The sequence below is a fragment of the Prunus mume genome, linkage group LG2 (genome assembly GCF_029339155.1).
Source record: "Prunus mume cultivar Tortuosa linkage group LG2, ASM2933915v1, whole genome shotgun sequence".
Taxonomy (NCBI): domain Eukaryota; kingdom Viridiplantae; phylum Streptophyta; class Magnoliopsida; order Rosales; family Rosaceae; genus Prunus; species Prunus mume.
This window is the reverse complement of record NC_142699.1, coordinates 11,611,384-11,625,616: the sequence shown is the minus strand read 5'-3', so window position 1 is coordinate 11,625,616 and position 14,233 is coordinate 11,611,384. Positions and strand designations below refer to the sequence as shown.

Below are 14,233 nucleotides of genomic sequence, written 5' to 3'. Positions count from 1 at the left end.
TAAGAGATAATTGAGATCATTTTATTTCGGTGACTTGATGTTCAAATCATAAGGGAAAATAGAAAAGCAACAAATTATTTCTTCTTAGTACATATAACATACATCTACCAAGTTTCTTTTCATCTCTTCAATCATCGAATGTAAACAAACACTTCATAATCAACAACCATTGGCCCCTGCTAACAATAAAGTTGTTGTCTTTGAAATCTGCAGCTCCAAAAACCAGGAACTCAAACGACAAAGAACTTTACGTCCAACAACAGAACCATGCTCATGCGTCTCCATTAACTAGAACAAATAATGGTTTGTCCCCCAATCGCTCCCGTCCCTGAAACAAGCCACCGTAAAAGTACATCAGGAATGCTTTAATGAAAAAGCTAAACATAATAAGAAAAATATATATCCAGGTTAAGATTTCTTGACTCTACATTGTGCAAGACAATAGCACGAAGAACGTGACGTTTCAATAACTATGCAAGCGAAAAATATTTTATCTTTAAAATCTTCTGCTTCATATATAATTATTAATTCGTCTGCAACTAAATGCTCGATAGTAGGGAAGCATCAAATTAGCCTACAACTAATCTAAGGGTGTTTCTGGCACCATATTTGCAATGTCATACATACCTTTAGCCCTGGCAATTCAATCACACAGGCACACTCAACCACATGCACTCCAACACGCTCTGCAACAACAAACCAAAAACGTGAGTCTTGCAAGCAAGAAGGGTCATCTGGATTCTCGGCCAAAATGGGAACAAATATGAAAAAAACAGAAAAATTATTCTGTCCAGAAACACTTAAACATAAATTTATGTTTTGATATACTACCAAGAAGCCTGAGTGCAGCACCCAAGGTTCCCCCTGTTGCAATGAGGTCATCTATGATCAAGGCACGCTCTCCCGCTTCTACAGCTCCCACGTGCATCTCCATTATATCTGTTCCATACTCCAAAGAGTACTCTTCAGAAATAACCTTCCCTGCAGAACCATCAAAACACGAGAATTATAAGACATCTTGGGAACTATATTTATTGAAAGCACCAGATATTTGCTGTGTATATAAAATGTAAAATAAACTTAGCACATTAAGAATCATAATGTTTATGCTTTCTATCACAAATGGCAGTTAAGAAAGGCCACAAGCTACAATATCAATACTTACGCATGCAAAGAAGCAATCTTTCTGATGGAATAAAGATATCTAACCCAGCTCTTGAGATTTATTTGTTGCGTTATTTTCAGACCAAGAATAACCTAGTTTTGGCGTCTATGTATTTGTTATCAGGTGAACTTTCACTCCTTTCTACAATTTCCTACTGAGAAGATTACTTCAAGAGTGATGCAGAATTACTATAACCACTCATTTCCTGTTACTCATTTCTCAACAGAACTGGCAATAGCACTATCTCCAACGTATGGCTTTAAACATTTTAAATAAATAAATAATTTTTTTATAAAAAATACGGTAACTGGATCAGTTCAACATATTGCATTATAACGTAAGATTTATAGATGATTAAGCCAGCCTGTGAGTTAAATAACATTTATATTGTAAAATACATTGACAGAGATGATTTAATGAGCTACAGTGAAAATTAAATTATCCCGTTGTCCCAATAACTAATCAAGGATTCCTCCTATGGAGAAACTTCTAAAAGCTCATAAATTTATGCAGTTTAAGTGGAGAATGAAAAGGGAAAAGGTGTCAACTGTTACCGGGCAACTTATTCGGTTTTCTCATAGGCACAAATTTTGCCCCAATGGCCAATGCAATAGGAGGGCCAAATATAAAGCCTCTAGCTTCAACACCTGCATTATGTCATCAACAGAACTTCAGATCATAAACATCAACCAGCATTCGGTATATACATAAAATAAACAGCCACTGAAACAGAAAGAACCGCCTAAACTATGATTTTGGGACAACTCCCATGCCAGAATGCTAAAGACTTGGGCTTTGGATATGGTTTCATTTCAAACCCAACTAAATTTTCTAAAAATGAAATAAAAAATCATATAAAATAGCCATAGTGAAAGAGTACGTTTTGAATTACCTGCAACAACAGAGATTTCTTTGTCTTTGTACCTCTCAACAAACAAATCAATGGTATCCTTGAAAGCCTTGGTATCGAGAAGCAACGTTGTTATATCTTGGAACAAAATCCCTGCCATAAAAAGGCTCAGTTAAGCATAACTCACCCGTGTTCTTAAACTCAAAGAAGCCTCCATTCAAGTATAGCGATCAAGTAAAAGCCAAAATCACCCAGTACCCAGATGAAAAATTGGACCAATAGCAAGTTCAAATCCCAAAAAAGATCAAACCCACCAAAGGATAGACAAGTGTACATACTTATCAGAAAACAAAAACTAAGATGTTGAAAATCAATGCAAAAATTTGAACAATAAGCAGCATGTACCTGGCTTGGGGAAGTCCGGTATGACTCTGATAGCAGATGAAATTCTAGCAAGACGAGGGTCCTTACCATCTTCCGCAGCCATTGCTCGAACTTGCACTGATTTACTCTTACTCACTAACCACACACAACGGAAAGGGAGCGGCTCAGAAGTTATAGTGACTAATGCACTGTTGTTTTTTGTTTTATATGAGAAGAATAAAAATACCCTCCCACCAACCGCGTAAAATCATTATTGACCAAATTGCCCACTGCTCAAAACTTTTCGAGGATTTTATTTCACAGAAGGAAAAAAAAAGACATTTGTATTTCTTCATTGCCAATTAAGACGTTTTAAATGTTAGAGATCTACATCACGAAAGGAAAAAGATCAATTATTAATGAACAGAATCAAGGGTGAGGACTTTACAGGGTTTAGAGCTTTACCGGAGGAGCGCGGGGAAGTGAGGGCAGATCGGTAATTTGGGAAGCGAATGAAGGACGGCGCGGCAGAGGAAGGGGACTTGTTAAACGAAGCTGCGGGACTGCGAGAGGTGACGGCGGGTGAGAAAGCGAAGGAATTTGAGGAGAAACGAAAAGAGGTGCGTAGTGGGATCATAATAACATAACATGGGCCACTCCTCCACTTTATAAAGCCACCCACCGAGAGTCGCACTGAGACTCTCTCTCTCTCTCTCTCTCTCAGCCAAACCAAAATTATGGAAACTGAAAATCGCAAAATTGACTTAAATGGTCAGTCATATCAGATGGGCATTTTGGTCCTACTAGTTCAACTTGGCGATCCACCAACCCAACCATGTATAAGTGGAACTATAAGTCAGATAATTAAAATTAAAATGGTACTGTGTTTTCTTCATTTTCATTTTCATCTTCCTTTTTCTTGTGAATTTAATTTTGAAGGGATAAAAAAGAATCCAAGTCTAACGGAGGATAGCTAATAAGCGTGCGATTGTTAGCAGCCAATGAGGTGGGCGGTGGGAAAGGCATACTACCAGTACCATTACCATGTTTTGCTTCGAATCTGTGAGCTGGAAAAGAGGAGCAAAACTGGATCACATTTACACCACTTTTCTTAACCTTTTTTATATAATATATTACTTACATTTTTTTGGGTAAACCTCATGATTCATGCTGCTGGATAACCCTTTTTTTTAAATAAAAAAAAAAATTAGGATAGAGTGTGTGCATTGGTTGTGATGGAGAAAGTTAAGGTGTCACAATAAGAAGATATTCTAACGTTATGTTAATGTTGATGTGGGAGTACATATTTCATTTTATGTTGAAGTTTGATTTTTGGGTTGTTGCATGTTTCACACGCTAAAATTATGCTCTCTTTTTTCTTTTGTTACGTGATACATCGTTACTAAAATTATCCTATTTCACGCATAATGTGTGACGTGAAGTGTTAGTATTGTAGATTAAAAAAACAATGGGTAATCATACATTGTGCTCAAACTTAACGCAAATTGGATGGAACTTGAAAAACTTGACAGTACCGATGTTTAGATTTAGTCATTCTTTCTACCCACCGTACCAATGTTTGATTGTTCTGTTATCGGAGCTTGAAATTTCAATTACATGGGCCTTGGGTTGGGCTTATGACAACTGGGTTTCTTTCAAAAAAAAAAATGATCCACCCAATAGGTGAGTTTACTATTCAGAACCAACGTCAGCAAAGTTTGGACTCAATTGTAAAACACAACAACATTGCAATTTTGCAACTTTGGCTGAGGTCACCCACCACCAGGCAACTACCCAGTTGGGCCCCACTGACGTAAAGCAAGTATTGTCCAATGTATGCCGCCTTTGCAACAATACAATTAACCAACATCGCCTCTCTCAATCTAAACACAGTCAACATGTCCAAAACGGCCCCCCTTCCTAACTTCTTCCAAATGTAAACCCCGTGTCACAAACTTCCAATCCAAGTCCAACCACACCAAGACTATTCTCATCCTATTATTTTCACTTATTTATTTATCCATTTGCTTCTTTAAATAATTGCAAACAGAGACGTAGCTCAAAAATAAAAAATAAAGTCACATGTTTTTCATTTTGTATTTAGCTTTCTTATTATTAGGGGGAAGTATCTTTGGGGCTGCTTCAAAATCACTTGTTTTTCTCATTTGAACAATTAAAAAGTCGTGTGTGTTCTCTATGGATGGCTGATTAATTAGAGAATTAGCACCCGCTTTCGGATGCGTGATCAACTAACCGACATCTAAGGTAAGCGATGACTTCACCACGTGCCGACCTTTTTTACCTAGCGAGTTCTACCTATTCACTCTCTACACTTGCCTTGCATTTCATCATGCCTAGCTCAGTCCACCACTTGTTCATCTTCTTATCTGGCTTATAAAATTAAAAAATGATTAATAATATTCTTAACTAGTTGCTAAATGCAAATGGCATCTACTTTTTTGGGCGTCACTGTATGCATACGTGCTACATGATGGTAGCCTACCAACATTCCAATTTCAATAACTGCCTTCGTTGCTTTCCCATGTCCCTTTTCTTCTTCTTAGCCAAAAAGCAAATTCTTCATCAAAAATTTCTAAATTTATTTTGTTTGAGTACAAGCGATAATCTAAACTACTGGAGATTGAGATTTCTCACACAAACACACACAATTATGATGTCGTGAATATTCGAATATAAAACTTATAGTCTACAAGTCAATACCCTCTTTCATTTAGCTAGGGCCGTTGATATTTTGAAATTAAATACTGCAAAATGTAGATAAACCCAAAAGGGTAGGGCTCAGTACAGCGGAGTGTGGTTTCTTAATTTCAGTGGGCAAAAGCCAAAAGGCAGCAATGGGGCTTTTGGCTTTAGGCCATATGGCAGCTCCTTGTCCTTTAGAACTGAGGTGGAGTGTGGGATTTGAATCCTAGACACTTCCACGTAAAATTCTTAGGGGATAAGGCATCCATTTCTTTCAAGGAACAAAAGCCGCCCCTTTTTATGTTTTATTTTGACACTCTCATCTCATTCAAAAATATCTCTGTGCATGGTTGTTATAATTTACAAATGATAATGAAATTAATTAAAATTTTAAACTTGTGTTGTTATGTGGGGTGGGGGGTTAAAATTTGTTTAAAAAAATATCTTATTAGTGAAGATAGAATAGAAGCAGCATGTCAGCATATAAACAATGAGTCGGCGGTGCACGTGTCACTAACCCAGATGCTTCGCATATGTTCCGTGTTACTTTCTAGCAACAAAAGCCTTCTTTCTGAATGGAGAAGAGTCAAACAACAGATAAGAGCAGAGAAACACCAAACAAATTGAACAACAGTGCTTAATCACACGCTGACGTGGTACTGAACTCCTAATCACTGGGTCTTTCTAGAAGTACGCGTGTTGTGCAAACAGAGTTGTTATAGTCCGAGTGGTTAAGGAGATTATGGGTGCAAAAACGTGTGCACATTAGGTAAAACGAGTGGATTTTGTGATGGGAAATATTCAATTATGTTTGTAATTATCTCCTGTTTGTGTGATCGGAAAGCATAACGGGTGGTGTTCAAAATCAGAAGCTAAATTAAGTAGTGTGATTTGGGATATTTTATGGTAATCTGATTGGGGAACCCAATTAAGGGCAAAGACTTGCAAATGGTGTGCCTAAAATTAGGCTGCACAAAAAGACCCCACAAGCCCTGTCCACCACTCGTTAAGCACAGTTAGTCTCCACCACCAACCCATGTGATTAGGCCCTTAATCACTCCAAATTAAGTCGGGACTTGTGACGGTGTGTGATTTGATTGAGATTTGTTGTTTAAAAGTTGCCAACCCTAACTGGACAACAAACTCTCCCCAAACTGTACAGCCAGCGTGTGATTAAAGGTCGGTCCAGATCCAAAGCACAAGGAAAAGTCGCAAACACGAGACGACGCCGTTTGATTGGTAAATTGAGGTGGACCGGACCGCGTCTGTGTGGAATTTCCGAAGGGGTGTTCATAATGCATAGCTATTGACTTTGAAACCGTCTCTGGAAAAAGGGCCCGCTCGGTCTTTGTAGTTAAAAAGTTAAAAACGTCCATGCCCATTTGTGGGCCCACATAGAGGCACCAGTAAGTTATTCCACTCTTTGACCGACTTCAGTCCTCCTTGGCCACCAAGCAAGAAAACTCCATCTCTCCAAAGTTAAAGAAACGTGGTAATTTCGTATCCCTCAAGTCTCTTTTTCATTTTACCAAATAAAATAAATAAGAATTGAATATGCGGACACTTGGTCCACACACTACTACTTTCCCACCACTTGTCACGCAACTTCGCTCTCCTCATCGGCCCTTTATAAACCCCTTGCCCTCATTCTCACTCTCACTCAACTCTAAACTTTCAAATCTCATTTCCATTAACACACTCTTTCTCTCTCTCTCTTTCTCTCTCTTATTCCAAACCAAAACAAACTCTCTTTCAAGTTTCTCAAATATTTTGAACCTCCTCCAGTTAGCCAACACCACAAGCAAACACTCAATTGCTCATCCCATGGCTCTCCAAGCTCTCAACTCTCCAACAGCCGCAGGGGCCTCTCCTTTCCGCTTCGAAGAGGCCGCCAGTAAAATCAACTATGTCGAGCCCTGGACCAAACGCAAGCGTTCCAAGCGTCCACGCCTAGACGGCCCTTCCGCCGAGGAGGAGTACCTCGCTATCTGCCTCATCATGCTCGCTCGCGGCGGTTCTGGAAGCACCTCTGCCGCCACCACCGCAACCGCCACTACGGCAACAAACTCCGCCGCCTCACACCACATGATCACCCAGTCCCCTTCTAACTCCTCACATCAGGAGCCGTCCACTTCAGCACAGCCCGCGAAGCTGAGCTACAAGTGCTCTGTTTGCAACAAGGCCTTCCCTTCTTACCAAGCCCTCGGAGGGCACAAGGCCAGCCACAGAAAAGGAGCCGCTGGATCGGCCGCCGAAGGCCCTTCCACGTCATCAAACACCACCACTTCGGGCACCACCACTGTAACCGCTTCCGGCAGGACCCACGAGTGCTCCATCTGCCACAAGTCCTTTCCCACCGGCCAGGCCTTGGGCGGGCACAAGCGCTGCCACTACGAAGGCGGCGTAGGGGCCTCCACAGCGACAGCGCCGGCCACCACAACGAGCGCAGTGACTTCCTCGGAGGGAGTGGGGTCCACTTCCCACCATGCGGTGAGCCACGGCCACCGCGAGACCTTCGACCTGAACATGCCCGCGCTGCCCGAGTTCTCTCGCGATTTCTTCTTTTCCGGCGAAGACGAGGTGGAGAGCCCTCACCCGGCGAAGAAGCCCAGGATATTGACGATCATGAAGCCCAAACAGGAGATTTCCCAAAATTAGAAGAGACTCCGACTCTGATGAGGAGTTTCTTTAGGCATTAATATTGGAATTAATTCTAGCGTGTATTTCTTTAATTTTTCTTTCTGGGTTTGAAATATGTTCATTTTTTTATATCCTTGTATAAACAAGCTGTTGAAGTCGTATTCGAAATTTGGAAATTCAATTGATTTTTTCTCCCAAACAATTTGTCCTCAACATTAATTCATTTCTCGCAATATACTTTCCCATATAGCTTTCTTTTTTAAGGAATTGGGATCGTCATGATGAGTTGGTACAACCGAGTCCAACCGAGCCGGCCTGAATTGGGTGGCAGAGGCCACCACTTGCGCATGTTTTGGTGACATTTGAAAAGCAGAGAGAGAGAAGGGGCAGAGAGCGTGTTTTTGTGACGGTTTTTAACTGTAAAAATATTACACACACGGTCACTGCACTGGTATAGTGAGCTAAATGATAATGCTCACTATTCAGCTACAGTCCACGTGATTCACGCGTAAATGCATGTCGGCTAATTTTCCTAATTTCTTTTTTGAATTTATGCAAAATTTGTAATTATAATAATAATAATAATGATGTGGGAAGGTGGCGAGTGGCGAGTGATAAGGATGGATGAGATCAAAGTCGTCAAGGAAAGAGGGAGAGGGGAATGGGCGATGTTTTGTTTAGCGAGGAAGGAAGTGTGGTGGATCGGATAAGAAAGAAGATAGTTTTGGTGGTGTTCGCGTTGGAACAGATATGGATGCCACCTGTTATGGTTAAAAAAAGCCACCTAAACTGCCACGACCACCGCCATCAAATGCAATGGCGTGAGGCGTTTACCCAGGCCATGTGTAATATAAAATTTGCCATATGTTAGTTAGGCAGCTGGGCTTGGAATGATTGTTCGTTGTTTCATGTTATAACCGCAAATTGCAAGTGAGCAACTTGGCCACATTCTTCTGGGGCTGGGAGCCTAGGAGCCTAGGAGCCTAGGGGCCTGGGGGCCTGGGGCTATATTATATTATTATTAATTTCAGTTCCTCTCCTCTGGGTGTGGCGGGATCTGGCACATTATCATCATTCATGAATGGCGAATGCCTCTTTGACTTTCATTTCTAAAACCGAACTAGTCAACAGCTAAAAGAGAAGAAAAAGAGCCTTCAATATTCTTCTAGATTAGGCCAAATCCTTGTAAGCAAAGGGAAGGGGAAGCCTCTAGGCAAATCAACAAACAGGGGAGGGAGGAAGCTCCAGAAGAATATGGATACAACAAGTAGCATTTGCGTGTAATTTCAATCTTCATTTTCCAAACATAATAACTAATTAACAAGTACTCGGTCAACTATAACTAGACTTGGAAAATAAGTGTAAACCGCGTGGGGTTGCAAAGTCTTGTTCACTTGTTTGTTTTCGCACTATATATCCCACTTCTTAACATTTGCCACTACAAATTAATAATTATAACTTTGTTTTGTTTAGGAAAAATGCACCAAATTATAAAAGTTCATATCGCTCTATCACCAGACCCCACTTCTTCTAAATCCCCCAAACTCTTGTGGCTCTTATCTTCTTCTTCTTCCCCACAACAACACGTTTTTTTTTTGTACTGTACGACTTTCTTTGTTAGGGATGATTAGATTAGATCAGACTAGCAAAGTGCCTATATTTCATATGCAATAAGTCTAGTCTAATTTAGTTTTTCCTATTAATACATGTCCACTTCATCACAATAGAAGACTTTTATTTGATTTAATAATCTGGCAGCTAAAGGCTACTAGAGCTATTGGCAGATGATTTATTAGTTGGTCGGCTAACCAACTAGGCAGCTAGAGCCAAGTAGACCCCCTTGCTTGCTCGTAGCAGCCCACATTTGAGTCTATCTTAATATAACAACGAAACTATGTCTACCTAATCAATAATGCGTTTTCTTAACTAAGTATATTTTGCATTTTGGCTTGATAACTTCGATTTATCTTTGAATACGTATTTCGTATTCATACATCAGCCGATGACCGACATGTCATGCATGCATATGTTAATTATTTAACTTATTTGGTGTATCATATGATATGATGTGCAGGGTCAAATTTCCGGGAAGAAAATTAGCCCAGTTTGTACCTAAACTACATTCAAATTGACAAACCATCCATTCTTCCAAGAAGCTTCTTCGGGCAATTTCTTTGTATTATTTGATGACTGTACGGTACGGGTAGACTTTTTGGACGGCGTTCTCGTTTGGTGGGCAGTAGAGCACACCAAACAAATATCTCGACACCCCCTTGACCTGGCTCCGTTTCTTTCGAGTGGTGTCACTGTGATACCGAAAATTACCGAGCTGTGAGAAAACAACTAGCATTGTTACCTTGCACATATTTTTTTTTAACTTTGGGGCTGGACCACTGATGTAGTGGGTTGTGACCATTTCTGCATAGTTGAGAAAGTCTCTTCTTCTTGTTGCCCAACTCACATTGGCTGCAATTAGATGGATCCTTCATTTTTCAGATGACACATGGCTTCTATAGCCACCACAAAAAATGCTTCCCCACTTATGAACCTCCTCCAACAATCTAATCTATTTTTATTTAATTCTCTCTCTCTCTCTGTGTATATGTGGGTGAGGTGTATTTCACCAGGTAATTCTAATTTCTAGCATATAGAGCTAGTGACATCGAAAGCAAAGATATTCGGAATATACAATGAGTTATGGAAAATGACCAAAAGTTCAAATCCTTTTTTTCGTTTTCTTCTTTCTTACATGTAATCACTAACTAAACAAGATAGAATATGCCATTGTGGTAGTTGTAGTCTACTAAGGTAAATTAGGACCGCTACAAGCATTACTGTCTGCCGCAATGAAAACAAAACATAGAATATAAAGGGGGCTTAATCCAACTATTGGCCATGAACGTATGATCAACTTCCACATTGACTTACTCACTTTGTTCATCAATGTTTTCCGTATCAATTTGCTTTATATAGTCCAATCCGTGAATAAGTAAGTTCAAATTGATGACGTGACTTTTTCATTATCCCCTTATTTTTCTATAATGTACTAGTCACGTTAGCAATTTTGATGGAGTTTTTGAGTGAATTGTGAATTCAAATAGGATAATATAAAATTTGACCATACTTTCACGGTAAACAAGAAAGATTAAGAATGTAGAGAAAGACATGGTTGAATACGGTTCCTTGTATTACATGTAGTGTACAAATTGTATCACGTCCAACCGGAACAACGTAGAGATATTAGGACTATGATTGTGTATCCTTCGCAAACAAAAGAAGATTGTCTAGCCCAACCCGACCCAGCAATCTGTTCTTTTGTGGAGGAGAAAACCCAGCAAAATAGAATTAAGAAAACTGAAATTTGTGGGCCCGTGAGTAAAATTGAGCCTACGCTTCCGATTATGTCTGACAGATAACAAGGTTCAAAGCTCAGCCCATTAACAAATTTTGGACGGAGCAAGACTCCTCCAACTAAAACTTGCAAACATGGGCAAGCCAGGCCCAATCCTTGACCATTCAGGAGTTGCCTGTGTCTTCACTGACCTAACCTGGCAGCCTCCAAGGAGTTGCTTGTATAAAGTTTGCAATTTGAATAAACAATTGTTATTTTTTTCACGAGGCCAAAACCGAGGGACTAAAATATAAAAAACGGTGCGACTAGATTAGATTAGTCATCATGCATAGGCAGCCAGTTGACAGTCCACTCATTGGAACTCGCATTGTCTCTCAAACTCTACCTTCAAAGCTGCGCCGAGTTCTCAATTTAGCACCCAACCCAACCCAACCCAACCCAAACCCAATACATCCAAAAACCCACCAAACCAAGTTAACTGATCCAACGGTTGAAATCCGGGAAAAGCCTGCGATCTAACGGTGCGATCGAGGTCCAAACAGCGGAAACACGGAGCCGCTCTGTCTCGCCCAGAGTTTGGAAGATATATATTCCCCTTTCTCCTGTCGACAAGACAATCCCACCATCTGTGGGGTCCCTTCAACTCCAATTCCACCGTCAAGAACCACAAACGCTTAAACTCAACCATAGTTTAGCCTGAAGCCCCTTAACTTAATTACAACACACTGGTCTATTTACTAGCTAGTGACCCTCTCTCACTCTCACCCTCTCTCACTCTCTCTCTCTCTCTCTCTCTAGTTTCTTCTCTTGCTTCCTTCCAGTGAGCAACACCACCTCCCTCAACAAACAAACCCTAAACGAACCAATTTAACATCATAAAATTGTTGCAAGTTTCAAGTGAGAGAGTGATCGAGAAGTCAACTGTTAATATTTATTTTTAGGGGAGATCAAACGGACGGTGGAGATGAGCTGCAACGGATGCCGAGTTCTCCGAAAGGGGTGCAGCGAGACGTGCATACTGAGGTCGTGCTTGCAGGCGATCGACACTCCCGAAGCCCAAGGCAACGCCACTCTCTTCCTCGCCAAGTTCTTTGGCCGCAGCGACCTCCTTTCCTTCATCTCCGCCGTCCCCGAACCTCAGCGCCCCGGTAATAAACACAATTCTCACACAATTTATTCCAATAAATAAATAAATAAATATCGAATTTCGACAACTAATTAACAATCTACCTTTTTTTTCCTTCCTTTTCTCAGCTCTGTTTCAGTCTCTGCTGTTCGAAGCGTGCGGTCGTACGGTCAACCCGGTCAACGGAGCCGTGGGGCTTCTGTCGAGCGGGAACTGGCACGTTTGCCAATCCGCGGTCGAGACGGTCTTGTCCGGCGGAGTTTTGAGGCCGTTGACGGCGGTTTTGACGCCGAGCCTCCACGAATCTTCCGAGACGTCCAGTAGAGGCGCATGCACGCTGCAAAACCTCTACTATCCACCCGTACCGTCCGCGTACTACGACGAGGAGCGAATCCAACCGTTCGATGCGGGGCTCTCTCTGAAGCCGAATCTCGCGGCGGGAGAACGAGGAAGAGGTAGAGGAATGAGGAGCAGCAGCTGTGTGAGTACTGCAGTGGGGAAGCAGCGAAGGGATACGGTGTCGTTTAGTTCGGAAGAGTCGGTGATGACGTCGTCGACGAGCTTTGAACGCGGCGGGGGTCTCAAGGATCGCAAGGTTTTGAACCTTTTTGTCTGAGTACGATTAAGAAATTAACTAATATATGAGAGAGAGATTAGAAGTGATCAGCGAATAATGTATTACGAGATAAAATGATAATCGGAGCCGATCAATTTTGTTGAATTTTCCGGCGAAGCATTTGGTTTTTTTATTTATAAATATTTTATTTTATTTTCGTTTTGGTTGGGAGGAGTTGTTGTTGATAATGATGATGACGATGACGTGTAACAATTGTCGTTTAAGGACGCAGCTTTCAATGGGGTTGCCTGGCCGTACATCTTCTATGTTTAGAGGACATGCTGCTACTAGCAGCATACGTTATCCGGCTCAAGCTGATGATGAGGACAAGTGGAAATATGTTTGATTGTCATTTCTCATCCCTTTGGTTTGCTGTAGACTGTAATATAAATTTACTCTCGTGCAGATGCCACCATAGCGGTATTTCAATTTAATGCCACATTATGATGTGTTTTAATTTTATTATATAATAATGTGTGATTGATTTGAGATGTCGTCGCAATGACAATTTCGTTATACCAAAATTATTATGTAATTGTTTTGATTATGATTTTATACTCATGAGACATTAACGGGTTGGTTGTTGGACATTTTTCGACATGGAAAACATGTGGCTTGAACAAGTATATAAACAACATGAATTCCCAAGATATATTAGAAAAAATGCTTACGTTGTTAATGACGCATGTAATTTAATTTATTTGTATGCATGTATGATGTATATATAATTTAATAAAAAAATGCATCTGACTTCTGAGCATGTAGTTGGATATATATATATATATATAATTAGTGATGAGCTTAATTAGGATCTAAAAATAACACAGAAAAGACGACATGCAAATGGCTACATTGCCTTATCCGGTTCAGCTTAATCTTTTAATTAAAGCATGGAAACTGCCCAACTGTTCCCAGCAGTGCTAATACAAAGTATTGATAATTGATTGAACCCCATTGTGAGTTTCTTTATTTTTTCTTAGGGTGCACACCATAATCTCCCATAGCCGAAAGCCAATGCATATAGTTTCCTAATTATAATGATAATGTAGATAAGTGATAACTAAGTCAGGATTTGTTATAATTTATAAACATAATCATAGACTTTATGCCTTTCTCCGGCTAGAAACCCGGAAATTATTAGAGGTAAGACAAAGGCAAATAAAAGGTGAAGGACACATGAAATATAAGGCATATGGAATTAATTGAATTGAAGGCATATGGAGAAGAGAGGAGAGGGGAGGAAGTTAGGAACCGAAAGGGGGGGTCGATAGATGGATGGATATCAAGTGGGAAAAAGTGGGTCCCAATTCAAAGGTCTCTCCGTATATTGTAAGATTTAGAAAAAGCTAGAAATGGTGCGGTGCACGTCAGCCCCATCCAAGGACACAGTCCTCCTCCGTCGGAAGTGGGTTCCACGG

General features: G+C 40.6%; 3 protein-coding genes across 4 annotated transcripts; 2 read left to right on the top strand and 1 right to left on the bottom strand.

Annotated features, from left to right (window-relative positions):
* APT1 (adenine phosphoribosyl transferase 1) lies at positions 1 to 3,129 on the bottom strand. Of its 2 annotated transcripts, none has more exons than XM_008222095.3 (7): positions 2,844 to 3,129; positions 2,421 to 2,534; positions 2,058 to 2,168; positions 1,720 to 1,812; positions 832 to 981; positions 628 to 686; positions 1 to 328 (listed from the first exon to the last, which is right to left on the bottom strand). In XM_008222095.3, exons 1-7 carry the CDS (start codon positions 3,013 to 3,015, stop codon positions 272 to 274), a joined length of 756 nt encoding a protein of 251 aa, XP_008220317.1. In that variant the 5' UTR covers positions 3,016 to 3,129; the 3' UTR covers positions 1 to 271. The 2 variants fall into 2 exon arrangements, with proteins under 2 accessions (XP_008220317.1, XP_088901587.1); XM_089045461.1 differs by having other exon boundaries at positions 2,827 to 2,952.
* A 3,609-nt stretch (positions 3,130 to 6,738) lies between these two features.
* STZ (salt tolerance zinc finger) lies at positions 6,739 to 7,923 on the top strand. Its single transcript, XM_089045390.1, has one exon. The coding sequence runs from the start codon at positions 6,906 to 6,908 to the stop codon at positions 7,737 to 7,739; it is 834 nt and encodes a 277-aa protein (XP_088901516.1). The 5' UTR covers positions 6,739 to 6,905; the 3' UTR covers positions 7,740 to 7,923.
* A 3,963-nt stretch (positions 7,924 to 11,886) lies between these two features.
* Positions 11,887 to 12,978, top strand: LOC103320413 (LOB domain-containing protein 37-like). Its single transcript, XM_008222093.2, has 2 exons — positions 11,887 to 12,221; positions 12,328 to 12,978. Exons 1-2 carry the CDS (start codon positions 12,038 to 12,040, stop codon positions 12,813 to 12,815), a joined length of 672 nt encoding a protein of 223 aa, XP_008220315.2. The 5' UTR covers positions 11,887 to 12,037; the 3' UTR covers positions 12,816 to 12,978.
* The last annotated feature ends 1,255 nt before the right edge of the window (positions 12,979 to 14,233 follow it).